General features: G+C 42.5%; 1 protein-coding gene across 3 annotated transcripts in view; it reads right to left on the bottom strand.

Moving 5' to 3' along the window:
- MDN1 (midasin AAA ATPase 1) overlaps window positions 1–18,323 on the bottom strand; it is a 165,461-nt gene that overhangs the window by 3,330 nt on the left and 143,808 nt on the right. For 2 of the 3 annotated variants that reach the window (XM_026511808.4, XM_057311196.1), the window contains 16 exons: window positions 17,946–18,087; window positions 16,282–16,457; window positions 15,557–15,706; window positions 14,900–15,044; window positions 12,169–12,491; window positions 11,707–11,877; window positions 10,310–10,411; window positions 8,993–9,194; window positions 7,546–7,710; window positions 6,274–6,434; window positions 5,470–5,559; window positions 4,465–4,580; window positions 3,695–3,869; window positions 2,198–2,271; window positions 1,983–2,097; window positions 664–727 (listed from right to left, as the gene is read on the bottom strand). In XM_026511808.4, the coding sequence (XP_026367593.2) occupies window positions 664–727; window positions 1,983–2,097; window positions 2,198–2,271; window positions 3,695–3,869; window positions 4,465–4,580; window positions 5,470–5,559; window positions 6,274–6,434; window positions 7,546–7,710; window positions 8,993–9,194; window positions 10,310–10,411; window positions 11,707–11,877; window positions 12,169–12,491; window positions 14,900–15,044; window positions 15,557–15,706; window positions 16,282–16,457; window positions 17,946–18,087 (2,371 nt within the window). The remainder of the gene's footprint in view (window positions 1–663; window positions 728–1,982; window positions 2,098–2,197; window positions 2,272–3,694; window positions 3,870–4,464; window positions 4,581–5,469; window positions 5,560–6,273; window positions 6,435–7,545; window positions 7,711–8,992; window positions 9,195–10,309; window positions 10,412–11,706; window positions 11,878–12,168; window positions 12,492–14,899; window positions 15,045–15,556; window positions 15,707–16,281; window positions 16,458–17,945; window positions 18,088–18,323) is intronic. The other variant, XM_057311195.1, reaches the window with a different exon arrangement.

Below are 18,323 nucleotides of genomic sequence, written 5' to 3'. Positions count from 1 at the left end.
TTATACTAAATTCCATACACCTTGCTCCTCCTTCACAACTCTGAACTCTACTAAGTATACCAGTTCAGACCAAAGTACAGTTGACCCTTGACTAACACGGTTCTGTACTCTGTGGGCAGGTCCACTTATATGCAGATATCATATAGTACTGCGTACATATTTTCTCTTCCCTGTGATTTCCTTGACATTTTTTTCTAGCTTACTGTATTGTAAAAATACAGTATAAAATACATATAATATGCACAATTGCTAATTAACTCTGTTTGGTACCAGTAAAGGCTTCCGGTCAACAGTAGGCTATTAGTAGCTAAGGTGTTGAGGGGTCAAAAGTTATATATGGATTTTCAACTGTGCAAGGGGTTGGTGCTCCTAACCGCCCCCCCCCAACCACCTTGTTCAAGGATCAACTGTAATTAATTCGTATCTATTCCTCCATTGGTTGTAAGCCTGATGGGTATGGGTTCAATACAAATTTCTGAATGGATAAATGGCTGAGTACAAAATTACATGAATGCTTCACACCTCTCCAGCTCCTGCTTATCTTTTCCTAGAGAGCATACATTCTAAAAGATGGTCACAAGTACCGTGGGATGAAGCAAGCAGCTTGTGAATGCACGCCACAGAAAGGTATCGTGTTGATAAAGACAAAAAACCGCAGCTCACCTGGACTGGCGTTCTGTGAGGGCTGCTGGGCAGCTGCAAACATGCGGGCTACGGACTCGAGAAACTAAACCAGAACCAGAGACAGGCCGTTATTAAACTACTGAAAGTCTCTTCCCATTGTCCCAGAGACTGAAATTACTCCTGACTCTTAAGTGATGATCAAGTAACCTTCTCAGATCTAGAGGCAATGACACGGGCCTTTCCTGCTGCCTTTACGAGGCACGGGTGATCCTTGCACTGTTGGCATCTATCCTTGAGTGCTGGCACTCTCCAGCACAGGCCTGCGTCTCTGTCATACACACCACGAGTGTTCTGTAACACACCCTAGAGGAAAAGAAATACTTCCCCTGGGGGTAAAGATAAGACATCAGTAATGCCTCCAAATGAACAAAACAGCTGTCTTCTTTCAGAAGAAAACAACTGAGCAGAAAAAGGCAAGAAAGCATAAAATGTCTAGTGCAACATAAAGCACGATATATCAGGGCAGACACAAAGAGGACAGAATTATCATCTTATGCTGTGATGTGAACTTATGTCATCCTGAGCAAGTCATTGGCTTTATTTTACATCATTTCTTCTCTAGGCTAAATTAAACGGGAGAGAGAAATTGGCCTAATTAATGGGAAGATGGTTTATTTCTTCAGAAGTTCCAAATCTCTCAAAAACTAGGGAGCCAGAAAAACTAGTGACATAACGTCAGTCTTTGAGGAACTAAAAAAAAGAAGTCACCCCCTGTTTGCTAACGGGTGCCAAGGAAGTTTCTACCCCAGTGGTGCACAGGCTGAAGTTTAGAACTATCCTCCATTGGAAATTTTACCTGTCCTAAAACCATACTGCGGAAGACAGAGTGCTAAAAATAATGTCTCCGGGGCGCCTGGTGGCTCGGTCGGTTAAGTGTCTGCCTTCGGCTCCTGGGATTGAGCCCCACCTCGGACTCCCTGCTCAGCAGGGAGTCTGCTTCTCCCTCCACTTCTGTCCCTTCCCCCAACTTGTGCTCTCTCTCTCTCGAATAAATGAATAAAATTTTTAAAAAATTTGTTTTAATTAAAAAATAAAAATTATGTCTCTCCCACACTTGCTTAAGAATGATGGTGCAGGGGTGCCTGGGTGGCTGTCATTAAGCATCTGCCTTCAGCTCAGGGTGTGATCCCGGAGTCCTGGGATCGAGCCCCACATCAGGCTCCTCTGCTGGGAGCCTGCTTCTTCCTCTCCCACTCCCCCTGCTTGTGTTCCCTCTCTCTCTGTGTCAAATAAATAAATAAAATCTTTAAAAAAAGAAAAAAATGATGGTGCAGAGGACATTGATGTTGTCAGCATACCTGAGCAATCTTGGTTTTCTTTTGTTGGAATTTGCAGAGTCGCAGAATCTGGGACCCTGAGGAATCACTGAACTGTTCATGGAATGGATGTAACAACTTTACAGACTCTCCAAAACTAGAGAGAGAAAAACCAAATACAATGGGAGTTAATTTTTGTGTGATCAACGTAATAAAAGGAGGCGGATTTTCCCACTGGGATTAAAAGGCAACCTTACCTGCACACAGCAATCTGACCCGCTTCCAGGAGGGCTAGAGCATTTCCGATCACAGCCAAAGATTCAAATGCCAGCTATGAAATAGGAAATTAAGGGATCAGAATATTCTCTAGATCAGTGCCTCTCAACCTTTTTTATACCAAGAATCCCACAGAAAAGGTTATTTTTGCATGGCCCACAGGGAACATCGACATGGCTATTCACAATCCACCCAGAGACCACGGTGGCCCTAGACCCTGGTTAATACACAAATCTCGAAACGCAGACTCCATTACACTAGTAGTGAAGGTCTACTCTAGACATCATCTAATAAAAAGTGATCCTATGAGATTTGGTCCATAAAGTTGCTTTTTTGTTTTTTTTTTTAAAGATTTTATTTATTTATTTGACAGAGAGACAGCCAGTGAGAGAGGGAACACAAGCAGGGGGAGTGGGAGAGGAAGAAGCAGGCTCCCAGCGGAGGAGCCTGACATGGGGCTCGATCCCAGGACTCTGGGATCACGCCCTGAGCCGAAGGCAGACGCTTAACGACTGAGCCACGCAGGCGCCCCTGGTCCATAAAGTTTTTAGAATTTTTCCCCAGGGTGGTGGGGGCACTACATAAAAAGTAATCTTTTATGGGTAGAAGATTTTAAAAACCAATTTATTTTAACCCATACATAAATGACAGCATAGTTTTAGAGTTTCAAAATTTCATTAAAAAGATGATGATACTTGTAGCACCTAACATCTGCTGAACACGCACCAAGCGCTAGGCATTAAACTGAGCATACGCTCGTTTAACTTTCACGACCCTGTATGAGGTACTGTTAGAATTCTCGTTTTTCAGAAGATGAAACTGACACATAAGAAGTAACTAAATTGGTCAACATCATGAGGTAAAAAGTGAGGAGCTTAGAGCTGCTCCTGGGTTCAGACGTCACACTCGGACTTTTTCCAGCAGAGCTCATGCAGAGATTTAGGTGGCTCGCTGGTTCACACTAGGTAATGGCATCGCCGCAAAAACCGTCACTCTTCAGTGGCCGTCACGGTCGTGGCCTACGAGGCTCCTAAGCCTCGTGGATACTAACAGTGCACTAACTCCAGATAATTTCAGACTTAAAGAGATGGACACTGAACCCTTTACAAATCAATGATATTCAGATAGTATGTTGTACAAGGTCATAAAAAACTAGTTGAACAGTACATTGCATTTTGTGGAAAATAAACACTGTCAAAGTTACCCTTCTGCAGCCAGACAGGAGCACAGCAACCGCCAAAATGCAAAACAACTTAAAAGGCCTCCAGCCGTAAGGGACCAAATTATTTGAGATATCCTAAAACTGCCCTTTTGACTTCTTTGAAAAATTTTAGGTCTTCTCAAACATAGTATCACATTCTCACAACAGGAATTGGTATTTCAAAGTGCTTTTGCCAAAACGTATTTAAAACTTCTCGGCGGCCACGGAGCATGGCTTGGTGTCAGTCACTCATCAGACTGGCTCTGTGCTTCTGTACCTGTTTGGTATGGTTGTCCACCATGCTAGAAGAGTCATCGATGGCCAAACAAATCTGATACTGGCGTTTACTGGGCTTGGTCCTTCGAAGCCAAATCTTGTCTTTCCGAAACTGACTAGCAACGTATGGAATGACCTTCCGCATGTTCAGCCGCTTCCCAGTGCGATAGTCTCCTCTATGAAATTTACCCAAATGGGGCCAAGATTAGTTAGCAACTGCTCATCCTCTGGTAATTTCTTTAAAAACAAAATCATGCTGTAACACCTTATAACCAATAATAACCAGTACGCTGCACACTCAAGGGTCACCGTCAATTGTGAACTGAGGACAGCCAGAAAAACTGGATATGTATGTGGCCATAATAATTAGGTCCTTCCAGGAAAGCTAAGACACATTTTAAAAATTAGAAAAACAGGTGTGCTCTGATTAGTCTTGGACTCTTTTCTGTTCCGAAACTGTGAGTTCGGAGAAATCTTTGGAAAGACCTAGGCGAGTGACACATGCAGCAGGCCCACACACCCATCCAAAGGCCCAGCCAATTTTCCCATCAGATGGTAACGAATCAAAGGAACTGCATTCATACCGAACTTCAAAGACACTTCAGTGTTTAGATAACATGAAGAAGGGTACGAATACCATCCTGGTGCCTATGCAGCACAAATGGCCACCACAAGCCAGCACTTGAAGTGGTTAGCGGCTGAGCTCCATAGGAAAGCTGACACCGCCATCTTTTCAGGGCACTGTGAGTGAGTCCAACGGAGAAGACTTACTTCAGCTTGGCTGCCTGGGTAGGCTCTAATATGAGACGGAGCTGCTCACACAACTGTTGTGAAAGAGGCGCGGTTAAGGCCAGGTAACTCTGCCACATCTCAGCTGCAGCCTTCTCCTGTGACAACAACGTGGAAGTTACCAGAGAACGTCAGAGCCAGCCGAAGTCATTACGCCAAGATGAGGCAGGAAGCAGAGGCAGGAAACAACCTGCACGAACTTCGTCAAAGGAAGCTAGCTTGAGAGCTTCTCTTAGCAAGCTGCCAGCTAGTTCACGTCCTTAACAATGTCTCCCCTTCTACCGAAACCACAACACTCAGTTCCAAATGAGAAAGAACGAACGAGGCAGAAAAAAATGGAATTCATGACCAAATCAACATTTGATTCTCACCGCCTACAAAGGCACTTTGTGTGGGTGGGGAACCGTGGATGGGTAATGATGGGGCCAGCAGATCCAGCCACGTAACTGTGGGCTCCTAGGGTCGTGTTTCCAAACGCAAAAGTGACAAGAGCAAATCTCTCAACAGTGTGCTATGTCCTAGACACCAAGCTCCAACTATGGCAGAGCCCTCATACAGGTCTGTAGTAGGAATGGTGACAGCAGACACAAAATACAAACATGTACACATACAGTAAATTCAGGATGCAAAGTCCTAATGAAAGTCCTAATTAAAAATGGAGCTTCCAGTTAATCTATGCTGCCACGTTAAGTCAGCCAGGATTATTCCAGGTGGCCTACTCTGAGGATGATACATTTTGCCCCATTTTTCAACCACTGTCCTATCTGTTGTATCTATTATACAGAAATTAAAGGAAATAAATACATCAGCTTTTCTGTGTTAACTACGCTACAGATTGGCAAAGCAGGCAGAAAGCAATGGATAGACTTGTCCCTTGTACAAGGTAACTGGTGCTAAGAACCTGTTAAGCTTGCTGTATCTTTAAAAACAAAAAACCCTAAACAAACAAAAAAACAAGATTATCTCATGAAAAGACCAGTGACTTACTTCTTCTGGGTTTCCAGATTCATGTGGCTGCCACATTTCCAACTGTCTCTCCAGCTCTTGTCTTAGCTCACCGATGTCTTTTAAAAAGGGCTAAGAAGAAAAAGCCACAGTAAGAGACAGCCTAGGTTGAAATCACCAACTCATCATCACTGGCTGCCTTCTTCCGAGCGGTATGAACTACAAATACGTACCCCTGAGACAAAGCTTAAGCAATTCAATGGCACCATAAGAAGATGCCAGACAACCAGTCTTCTTCTGCTTCCCATTTTGTAGAGACAAGATAACGGAAATTTTAGCATTTAGAAGAAATCCATCCAGCAGAATAAAAACAAAAAACCCACAAAGGTATTACTATCAAAATGTTCTTTGATTAATCGGGACTGCTGTTAAGTCAAATGATTAAGGAAAATTCTGTTAAATCTGCTCTTCCTAAAATGCAGGTATTAAGCCAAAGATTTTTTTGCTATTTCATCAGCATAAACTGAATTGTCAGTATAGGCTTCTCAAGGATGCTGGACATGAGCAGAGTAAATCTGAGAGCCTGAGGCTAGAGGACCAGACCCACCATCATGGTCATGTCAGGACAGACCAGCCACTAGGACCCTGGAATGAACTGCTGGGAACAGTGTTATCTGTTTAGAGAAAACTGGTCATACCAATAGTTTTCCTAAAAACTTTGATAAGGATCAGATACCCCCCAAACAACTAGATGTTTTATGAAGTTCTACTGACAAAAATTTAAAAGCAGTCTATAATTACATTTTATTAACTTATTAAAGCAGTAATTTGTGAAAATTTTCGTACCTGGAAAACTGTGTCCATGAGGAACTGATGGGCTGTGTGAATGGTTGAATCTCGGCTTCTCTCTGGTTTCTCCTTCTCTGTCTCCTCGTGGGACAGGTTGGTCCTGGGATCTTGGTCTTCTGTTTTAACAGCTTGGGTCTCCACCTCCATCTCATCAAGGCCTATATGCACACAAGGACAGTTTTACTTACCATAAAATTACACAGAGACAGAGCCTTCACGATTGCTTGTCTATCCTAACAACTACTCAAACCTCACTCCTTCACTCCCCACCAAATTTCCACATATGGGCTCCACATGTTCCTTCCCTTTGGGTCAGTCACTGCCAATTCTGACTCCCCTAACCTCCCCTCCTCCCCACCATGATGTTGAAGGCAGCTGTTCTGCAAAGAAGGGAAAAGGGAGACTCCCATTTACCCTGATAAGCCTAGTAGAACTGTGTGATTCTTTAAACTACGTGCATATAGAACTTTGATAAAAATAAAAACTAAAATAAGGTCATAGTTCCATTCTATACATGAGGAAACTGAGGCAAAGAAAATATGAATAATTTCCCTCAACCTATAACGTGAGGAAGAGGCAAAGTCTGGATTTTGAATTTTCATCAGAGCTATGCCATTCCCACTGTCATATAATGACTGGGCAGTCGACAGTTCTAAAACCCAAGAGGACAAGAAGAAAGCAGAAAAAAAAGGCTTTTGAATTGGGCAAGTTGTTTTGAATTTGCATTTATTCCATTGCTGATAAAGTTATTTTTTTAATTTGTTAAATGCATGTCTTTTTTCTTTCTTTTTTTAATAAATTGCCTAGTAAATGCAATTCGTCAACTCTGAAATGGAACTACATGTAAGAAGTTCGGTTACTATTTCACATACATTTTCTCCATTGTATTTCTTTAAATATTTTACTGCATTTTATGCTAATATTCTGTATTTTCACATAATTGAAAACCCTTCTCTAATAATCAAGACTGTATCTTCTGGTCATAACTGAAGTAAGTATACTATTTTGTTTTCTACATATTTAAAGACTACCGATGGCATTTTGCCTGAATCTCAGGTTTCTGAGGTCTCCTTGAAGGATAGTGGCTGCAACACCACTTCTCCACCTTTTGACTCTCATGTGAAATATAGAACAATTATCGTAGTTAAATGAACACCTACACCATGGGTTAGGATGGAGAAAGAACAAATCAGATCAGATCACACTACATGAGAAGTGACTTCTCCAAGTCAGAGAGTTTAGGAGGGATCTGTTCACTGTAGGACGCACCAGGGCTCGCTGTGGTCCCCGACGTGACGACCTCTGGCTTCAGCTGTTCCACGTCTGCTGCTCGGAGCTCCTCCTCCTCCACGTCCGCGAAGGTATCCTCTATCTCCTCTTCTTGATCCCTGCTGGAATCTTTTGCAGACTGTTGCTGCTCCTTGCTGGCCACATCTGCCAATAAAGCACACAAACACATAGAGAAACTAGGTCTTTGCAGAACAAAGTAATCAAGAGTGGGCAGAGTTTGTCATTTTTAGCTTCTAAGATTTTAGTCATGCTGGTTCTCTGCTGACCAGCTATGTGGCATGAACACAGTGCTTGCCTTCTCCATGCCTTGGATGCCCTACTGACCTACTGATGTAACTGCCTGTTCTCTACCACAAAAATAGGGTTACCAAATTACCAAGTTATGAGTGTAACTTATGAGTGAAACTGTAATCATTAAGACTATAACACAGGACACAGAAAAATCAGTGTTGAGGAAGAGCTCTGTGATCTTGGACAAGTTCTTTTTTTTGTTTTTTTTAAAGATTTATTTATTTATTTATTAGACAGAGACAGCCAGCGAGAGAGGGAACACAAGCAGGGGGAGTGGGAGAGGAAGAAGCAGGCTCCTAGCAGAGGAGCCTGATATGGGGCTCGATCCCGAAACGCCGGGATCATGCCCTGAGCCAAAGGCAGACGCTTAACAACTGCGCCACCCAGGCGCCCCTTGGACAAGTTCTTAAACTTGTCTGGCCTCAGTATGTTCATCTATAAAATGGAAATACCGTAGCTCATTAAGACTACTGGAAAAATTTCATGATCATTCAGCAAAGACTCAGAATAGTATTTGGTAAAAAGTAAGAGCTCAAGTCATGGTAGCAATTATTACTACTGTTTTATTTTTCTAAAAGGTGAAGACAGGAAGAAAAGTAATTCATGGTAGAGCAATCGGTTCTGAAACTATGCTCATAGATAAATATGATCAACACTAGTTTACACGGTAGGAATAAAACATTAAAAAGTCACCAAGAGAACCAGAAGGAGAGACTGAGTAATGACTGACCACTCCCTTCTTATGTGGAGATTTTCTCTTTTCACTTGAGAACATTTCTAGTTCCCAGCTCTTGCCATTGCAGGGAGTGGCCTCACAGTGACTATGAAGGAACGTCCAGTACTCAGAAACCCCGAGATTAGCACCAGGTTTGGATGTGGCAAACTGTTATCAAGGATATGTAAAAGACTTACACCATACCCCGAAACCCTGAACATTTGCACTTGGCCACAGATACCTTTTTATACCAAAACCAAACTGCATTCCTGCATAATTCTTATTAGAGGGAAAATCGTTCCATAAAAGCCATTACCCATCCCTAAGATGAATTTGTTTATCTGCCAGGCACACAGTCATACAGCTTAAACTCTCGCCGAGGGCTCAGTGAGCGAAGGCGAAGCCTTCCCGGAAGCGTACCGTACGTCTGTGCATCGTAGGGGCCACTGCCTTCTTTAACGTGCTCAAACGCATCTGCATCCTCCACCCGGGCCGGGGGCTGGGCTGGCCCCTGTTCGGCCTGGCTCTCCACATCCACAGTCCTCAGCCGCTTGTGCACATGCTCATTGTGGTCACCCACGGAGCGTTCGTTGTCGGCCTGCCCAGGTTTCCTCTTAAAACTCTGTGGGAAATAGGTGGAAATTCATTAGAGCTTTGTCTGTGATGGCAAAACAACTAATGTCCATCCACAGGGGGCAGGTTAACTAAATGAGGTACAACCACAGAAAAATGGGATTCAATGCAGCTGTTAAAAAGAGTGGGCAGATCTCTATAAACAAATACAGAAGGATCTGTATGACACACTTTATATCTGAAATAAAGACAAGGAAGAAACATATATCCATACCTAAGTTACCTATGCAAAAATATGTGTAAAACTAGAAAAAACTGGTAGCACCAATCTTCTCTTGCGTGGCTTGAGGACAGGAATAAGATGGAAGCTTTTTAGGGGATTGCTTTTTATATATGAACTTCGTTTCATGTTCATGAATTATACCCTGTTCAAAAAAATCCCCAATTTTTAGGGATGCCGGGTGGCTTGGTCGGTTGAGCATCTGACTTGATTTTGGCTCAGGTCACGATCTCACGGGTCATGAGATAGAGCCCAACCACTGGGCATAGAGTCCACTTGGAATTCGCTCTCCTTCTGCCCCTCCCCCCATTCACACTGTGCTCTCAATAAATAAATAAATAAATAAATAAATAAATAAATAAATAAATAAAAGGGGGCATCTGGGTGGCTCAGTTGGTTAGGTGACTGCCTTCAGCTGGGTTCATGATCCTGGAGTCCTGGGTTTGAGCCCTGCATTGGGCTCCCTGCTCAGTGGGGAGTCTGTGTCTCCCTCTGACTCTCACCCCTCTCATGCTCTCTCTCTCAAATAAATAAAATCATTTCTAAATAAATAAATAAAATCTTTTTTAAAAACCTGATTTTAAAACACAAAAGAATAAGGACAGTGGAAAAAAGACTGGCTAGTACTGGGCAACAGCAGCCAACACCTGGCTCTTAGGCTACGTAACAGGAATAGGTAGGAGGGGGTGTGTGTGTGTGTGTGTGCCCACGCACGCACAATCCCCACAGGGAAGAAGCCCAAGGTCCTGATCTGCTTGCCGTGGCCGCCATCATGTCTGGTGAGAGAGCAAAGCCTGGGAGTGTGGCTGTTTTTAAACCAGTACACTTAGGGCATCTTTTCCCACGCAGCCTGCACCTAAGTTCAGCTGAAAAGGGATAGAGACCTGTGTGTTTTTCCTGGTCTGTTTCTGGGAAGCCAACCGGGCGATGAAGCTGGATTCGTGGCCTTCTGCCTGGTTTGCGTCCGCAGCTCCACTCCCGTGTTCCTATGAAATCCAAGCCACAAGAGAATGAGGGAGGAAGACGCTGTACGAGCACCTGGCTACTGCGCTGTACTGTGCGCAGCTTCTCTACTGTTCTCCTCTCCGAGTCACACAATACACCTGCCTCCCTGCTCCGGAACTCGCCCATGACTGAGGCCTGGACTGTGGCCAATCACAAGAGCGTCTAGATCCAGATGTTACCTTCTTGAGTGACTCTGCTGTGTAAGGCTGATTAGTTCCCTGTTTCCAGGACTGGAATAGCTTACTTGAGGCAGGACAGGCCTCAACCAGAAACCAGGCTCTGCCATCAACCACCTGTATACCCTCGCGACTGTCATTTTCACTTTACTGCGGCTTATTTAACTCAAATATAAAATGGAGAAAGTAATAATAATAATCAGCTGTCTTAGAGGACTCTTATGAAGACCTGAAGTAATGAAAATGCTTAGCACTACCTAATGGGTGCTCAATAAATGTGGTGGGGGTACAAGAAGGGTAAGCAGGTATTATTACTGTGGGAAAACTGGGCTCAAAGAGGCTTAAGGAGCTGTCCAGAGTCACCACTGTAAGTAGGAGGTCCCCTGACTTTCAGTGCTCTTTCCTCAGCATGCCAGTGGCCTGAACTGTGGTCATATACAGAACACATCACTCTGACTCAAGGAACGAAGTGCTTTCCTTTTTAAATTAAAACCTTTAGAGGGGCACCTGGGTGGCTCAGTCACTTAAGCATCAACTCTTGATTATGGCTCAGGTCATGATCTCAGGGTTCTGAGATCAAGCCCTGGGTTGGGTTCTGTGCTAGGAGCTGGAGCCTGCTTAAGATTCTCTCTCTTCCTCTGTCCCTCAACCAATGCTCACACACGCTCTCTGTCTCTCTCCTTCTCTCTTAAAAAAACAAACAGAAAACCCCCTTAGAGCCTGTTGACAGCAAGGAAAAGGGAACCACTATTAGAAGCATAGTTCTGGCTCTAAAGTCTAAATTCAACCTATCTTCACTTGGGAGCTTTCTAAAAACTAACATGAACCTGATTCTCCCATGAAGAACTACCAGCCTAACAGCTTCTTCTCTTGAAGCACAATACTTAAATACAACATGTAGCCAATACCCTAGGGTTTGTTCTGAGAGGCACGTAAAAGTAGGTATCTGATCATTTTCTCAAAGAATGGAAGATGATCTTTTTACATGTCAACAGAACAACATCACACATACACCAACTACTGCTAAATAGATGGTGATTTCACCCAGCGAAAAGAGACCCTCCTAGAGGCAGCTGACAGAGGCAGTGAGGGCCTATCACCTCCTTCCCCTGCTCCTTCTCAGGCGCGGTCCCAGCCAGCTCCACAGCCTGTGCGCTCTGCACACTCTCCACCCCAGTTTGCCCGCAGGAGGCGTGCTCTTTCCTCTCCGTGGCCTCTGGCACCTGCTCCTCTGGGTCAGAGTTCTCCCCGCCTTCTTCTTCTTCCTGCTTCTGCAGGGTAAGCAAAACCATCACATTAAAATGCTCTGGGGAAAGAATATGAGGCAGTACAGTGGGCAGGGGGTGGGGGGCTGAGTCCTGCAACAGCAGGTGCCCTACTCCTCATCATGGGGAGTCTGCAGGGCGGGTATCAGGCCGAAGGGTCTTAAACAGAAACTTAATGCTGCTCAGCAGCGCCACCTGGTGACAGACAAGTATACTAAAAGATTCCGATCAGAATAAAGTAACCTCTCCTTCTCACTATTATTTTTAACTTGAGACAAGCCAGACACTCCACACTACCTGGGGCTGGAGACCTTGGTCAACAGGAACGCCATTTTCTGCACTGTCCTCACTGGCTTCCTTGTCCTTGTCCTCCAGAGACTGCCGCTCATCGTCGGAGTTTTCTTCAGGATGTTCAGCAGTATCTTTGTCTTGGTCATCAGCTCCTGTGTCCATCTCTTCCTCCCCCTCCCCCTTCTCCTCTTCACTGGAGCCTTCCTCAGCTTCATGTTGACTCTGACCTTCACTGTGGTCAGCCTCGATCTCTTCCTTTATTTCCTCAGCTTCACGACCTGCTTCCTCAGTATCCATTGGCTTTTCTTTAATTTCCAAAGGATTTTCTTCTAGATAGATACGACAAAAGTAGAAACACAGAATTCAATGTGATTTAACATGGGATCGAGTTACACAAGTTTTGTTATTAGTCTCAAATGAGGAATTGGCAAACCACACCCCCAGCGCCAAATCTGACTGGTGTGCCTCTGTAAATAAAGTTTTACTGGAATACAGCCACGTCTATTTGCTTACCTATGTGTTTAGCACAGCCATCCTGTATTGCCTATGGCTGCTTTCATACTACTGCAAAAGCAGAATGGAGTTTTTGCAACCCCTGTCACAGCTTATGGCCTATAAATTATGAGATATTTATTATCGGACCCTTTACAGTACAAATTTGCCCATCCCTGCTCTAAATTGTATGTATATGTTACACACAATTGTCTGGATAGTGCATTTCACTATAAAATTCTAAGTAATCCACTAAAAAATCCTAAAAGCCAGCACACCAATAGGAATATTTTAGACCAAAGATAGGAAATGATATCATCCTTGGGAATAACTGATAGACATTCTTCTTTATCATACACAGAAAATACAACATATACTCAATGGAAACAATCCTATTTGGAAAAGTTTTATTTATTAAAAGAACATTCCTAAGGGCGCCTGAATGGTTTAGTCAGTTAAGCATCTGCTTTGGCTCAGGTCATGATCCTGGAGTCCCAGGATCGAGCCCCACGTCAGGCTCCCAGGTCAGTGGGTAGTCTGCTTCTCCCTCTCCCTCTAACCCTCCCCCCTTCTTGTGTTCCCTCACTCTCTCAAATACATAAAAATCCTTTAAAAAAAAAAATAAAAGGACATTCCTATACCCTGGACACATCAGAAATCATAGTTAATTTGTTAACAAATAATTCTTTAAAATAATTGCTTCTTCGTTTATATACACAATAGTTTAAAGTGAGCTTGGGTGTTTTTCTAGAGTAAATAGCTATTACACCCTCAATGGATTTTAATTTTCAATTTTATGCTTGCTTACTTGTTGAATTTAAGGTTTATAACAGATTTCAAAATTATATGATAGTGAAATGGCCTCAGAAGCAACCTATACAATGCTAAGTCAGCTAGAATTTTTTTTTCTAAGTCGGCTCCACACCTTGCGTGGAGCCCAATATGGGGCCTGAACTCACAACCCTAAGATCAAGACCGAGCTGAGATCAAGAGTTGGACTCTTAACCAACTGAGCCACTCAGGTGCCCCAAAATTCAGCTAGAATTTAATGTAAGAAGTCTGGCCTTCACAGACATTGGGAGATTTTCTTTTAGCTTTCTTAATAAAGCTATATGAAAATGAAAATGAAAAAAAAAAAAGTAAGCTAGAGAGTCAGAGAGTGAAGACTTGTTCTTAGATGAGGAAAGCCTCTATCAAATCTTCAACCAAATTATTCCAGTTAAACAGCAAGTTCACAAATCCAAGTTACTAAATACTTCAAGCATGAAAATGCATTTTAAAATTACAAGAACCATATACTCACCTCCTAGATTGAACAGATGTAAATATTTTGCCATATTTATATGAAACTCCAGTCACTTGTTATTAAGAAATAAATGGTTCTGGGTACAACCATATGGATTCTGGATGCCTTTGCCCTTCCTACTTCCTCAGAGGTCACCATAACCTGAAGCAGTGTTTTATTCCTAAGTTTTCCTACACTTGATGTACCTATTAATAATATATATGGTATTATATTCAACTTTTATGTAAATGGTACGTACCTTCTTTGTAACTTGCTAATTTTGTCCAATATGGTGTTTTAAAAAGTTTTTTTAAATAGCTTATCTAAATATGTAACTGATTCATTATGAAGCAGAGCGAGGCTAGCTCCTATCTGTCTGGTTACCCACCATGCCTGGGGACCTTCTATTAATAGGGGCATTTTCTCTACAATGCTGCCAATACCAGATAGCTCTCCCTAGGGAAGTCACTCAAACTGAACAGCGGGTGACAGACAGATTATTGTCAGGTGCCACGTGACTTCTCCGGATTATTCAATTTCATTCCCAACAATGACTTCATATTTCAAACTAAGCACACAACATAAGTGTAGCAATCAATAACTGAAACAATCATTTCCCTAAGAAAGCTGAAACTAGGCTCCAGCAGAGGCCTACATATACCCAGACTGCAGTGTTCACATCAATCCATGAGATGCGGCATCAAGATGGCTGTGGGGAAATGCAGCTTTGTGGAATGAAGCACCACCCAGGTACTGTTCACCTGCTGGTTTACTTAAAGCTTATGCTTTAAGGTTTCTCACGTGAGAAACACTACAGAGACAAAGCAAACAATTTTCTCAAACTGGAATTGAGCTGACTGGACATGATTTATGACCTGGTCATGGTATAGCATGAAGAAATTGGTTACTGCTCATTTTCAGTGAATTCCAACTGGTCTCTTTAGGTTCTGAAAGACACACCTCCTTCTTCATGGTCTGTGTCCTCACTACCGTTCTTGTCTTCACTGTCTAGATTCAAGTCGTCCGGAAGGTCCAAGGCCTCAGGTTCTGGCAGCTTCTCCTGATTGCCATGGTAAGGGTCTACCTCATTCTCATCATATTCTCTCTTTGGACAATGAAGAGAACAGGAAAAAAGAAAACTTTTTTAAAAAGTAGCATTTGCATATAATTAGCTCTAAGTAGTTACGCTAAAGGAATACAAAGTCTCTTTCTCTAAAATTTCCCCCACACTTTAGGATTTTACTAATGCTTCCAGAATTTTCATGCTGGAATTTCAAACTTCATTTTCTGTGCAGGCTCTCCACCTTGATAAAAGGTACTGTGTAACTTAATTTCAAAAAGGAAACTAAAGTTTATGAGGAGATACATGGAAAAGAATCACAGAATTAAGCTTCCAAACTTCAACATGAGCCCAAAAAGCATGAAGACCACCTCACTCGTAACCAAAGTATCTGATATTTTATGTCCTGTTGAGAGACTTTGTTACATGTTCTTTTATGAGGCAATGGGAAAACAATCGATGAATAGGAAAAAATTGTCTTGAGACTCCCCAGGAGCTGTGTAGTGTAACAGCCCTGGCCTGGAATCAGGGGTGGATGGGTTTCAAATCCTCATCACCTCATCTATTTGTTCATTAATTTTGTCCTGGCCTTGTCCATCATCAGCAACTTCTGCTTCTTCCTTTTCTTCCTTCTTATCTTGGTTTTTATCTCTGTTTGACTTCCCAGCATCCAAGTTGTCATCTTTGGCAACAAGTCCACAATCTTCCTAAAAGCCAAAGGAAGAAAAAACACAAAATCATTACTCTCAATCTAAGAAACTGCTTTCACATAGGTTGATTCTACCTAAAATAGCTCTTAGGCATGTAGAATTTCTGCCTGTTGGGTCAATCCCACAGGCATATCCAGCAGACAGGGTGTCCTTCATGACTTGGAAAGAGCAGTCTGGCTTGGCCCAGAAGGCAGCAGTAAGAGCAAGTGCATGAACAGTGGGGTGGGTCACACTGCTGCTGCTGCGGAATCCCACCCAGCCCTGGACTTCTCCTAAGCAGGGAGCTGGAGAAGTTCACGGTCAACAGCAGAATCAGAGCATTTGCACGGAGTCTTAACTTCCCTCCTACATAACACATGGGATGGCCCAGATTAGACCATTCTTCTGGCTCTGAATACAATCAAGTAAGACAGATCAAAGAGGAAAAACAGAAAAAAAGAGGTATGAAAGAAAAAAAGAAGAAAAACAAAGACAGAAAAGGAAGAGCAGTAAAGGACAGGGAGTGGTAGCTGGTGGGAAGAATGCCTCCTCTCAACCCGGGGACAATAGGATGGGGGGAATCTTTTAATTACCTCATCCATTCCTGGTCCTGTCTCTTCAGTTTTACTGTCTTCTTCCTCCTCATCTTCCTCCTCGTCGTCATCACCCCAAAGCCTCTCATCTAGTTTGTCAGCTTCCTCACCATTCAGATCGCCCATCTGTTTATCCAGGTCTCTGCCCTCACTGTCCGATTTCCCATCATCCTCTTCTGAAAGGGAAGGCACTGAGTTTAGTGAGGCAAATCCCCAAACTGACTGGTCATGCGTGCAGAAGAGGCATGGACCCCCTACCTGGCAAGTGCCCCACCTGAGATTTATTGCTTGTGTTTACAAAACACTGTACAGGCAGACCTGTCTTTAGATCTGCTGAAGTAGTCCTACTGTGTTTTACAAACTATTTGAAGGAAAAAAAGAAGTCTGTAATGTGTGACATTAACAAACAGAAGAGTGGGGGAATAGCTGTCAGGGTGTCTACTTCTGGTGCCGGGGGGAATATTCATTAGGAGACTCAGCAACTTCACTGGGTTTTGGTTTCTCATCTGTGAAATGAAAGAGTTAAACTATAGGATTTCCAAGGTTTTCCTCCCCATCTCCAACATACTATACATTTCTATTTTATCCAACATCTAACATCATGTGTCTAACTCAATCAGAATTTTCTTCCCATTGTTTTTGCTCAAGGTCTACTGTGCCAAAGGTTATATTCTTATGCTGCTTAGTCAAGTGTGTACTTTTCTACTCTAAAGTCAACTTTCGTTTCTGCAAGATCTTCGCTTACAATAAGACATGATATCTCAAACTAGGCTCTGGACAGAAATTTAGGGCAATAAATGAATCATGGAACAAATGCGACAGGTAATGATATGCCATAAGAAATCACATTCTCAAACAATTTGTAATGAAAGGGGAATGTTCATATGTTAAATGAAAAAAAGCATACTACAGTGGCGCATGGATGGCTCAGTCAGTTAAGCGTCCAGTTAACTCTTGATTTCAGCTGAGGTCATATCTGAGGGCTGTGAGATCAAGCCCCGTATCAGGTTATGCGCTGGGCATGCAGCTTGCTTAAGATTCTCTCTCTCCCTCTCTCTCTGCCCCTCCCCCTACCTTAAAAAAAAAAGGAAAAAAAAAAAGCAGACTATGAAACTATGTATGGTGTATGTGTATGTGTGTGTGTGTGTGTGTGTGTGTGTGTGTGTGTGTATGCATGCAATATATGGGAAAAAATAAACTAAAATTTATTCAGTGATTTGGGTGGTAAGCCTAACGGCTATCTATTTCACTCCTGCACTCTTGTTCCAAATCACCTATAACAAATGTCTACTACTTTTATAAGTTTTTTTTAAAGAAACTACCCTGACCAATTTACTTTTGAGCTGAGAGTCAAGCTCTATTAGGGATATCTCTCCTTGCTCTTTCAGGCTTCCCTGAAGAGGAACTCACTGCATCTAGCACAGGAGGCAGCCAAAGTACCAGTCAGTGTCTCAGTTTACTCAGAAGAATTTCCAGAACTGACTACAGACTTCTGCCTCTGTGGAGATAGTGATGAAACATGCATATGCTGATGTTTTCATTTACAGTTATGCAGAGTAATAAACTTGCCCCAAAAAATGATAGTAGGCTCCTTATTAGGAACATGTAATTTCCTAGATAAAATATTTTTTAAAAACAAGAATGAAGTGAAGATAATCGCAAACCTTGTTCTTCAAGTTCTCCATCATGCATTTTCCCATCAAAGTCTTCTGACATCTCAATGGCATTATCCTCGCCTTTAATGTCTGATTTTGAGTCAGGATCCTCTTTATCCTTTTCTTGACCTTTCTGAAATGTATCTTCTGCCTATATCAAAAAGCATTATAGAAAAAATAAACATTGTAACTTTGCTAATGTTTATTCAACTCTAAATAGAATATAAATATTTAAATGCCAACATTAATGGTATAAAGTTATCTCTGGGGAGAGAAGAAAGGAGAACCAACAGGGATAACCACACACAATAATTTCTGGTTTGCTTTAATATGTCTGTAATTTCCAGTTTTACTGCATTGGGATTAGAGAATATAGAATTTTGTTGA

The sequence above is a fragment of the Ursus arctos genome, unplaced genomic scaffold (genome assembly GCF_023065955.2).
Source record: "Ursus arctos isolate Adak ecotype North America unplaced genomic scaffold, UrsArc2.0 scaffold_13, whole genome shotgun sequence".
Taxonomy (NCBI): Eukaryota; Metazoa; Chordata; class Mammalia; order Carnivora; family Ursidae; genus Ursus; species Ursus arctos.
This window is presented reverse-complemented; position numbering and strand designations above follow the sequence as displayed.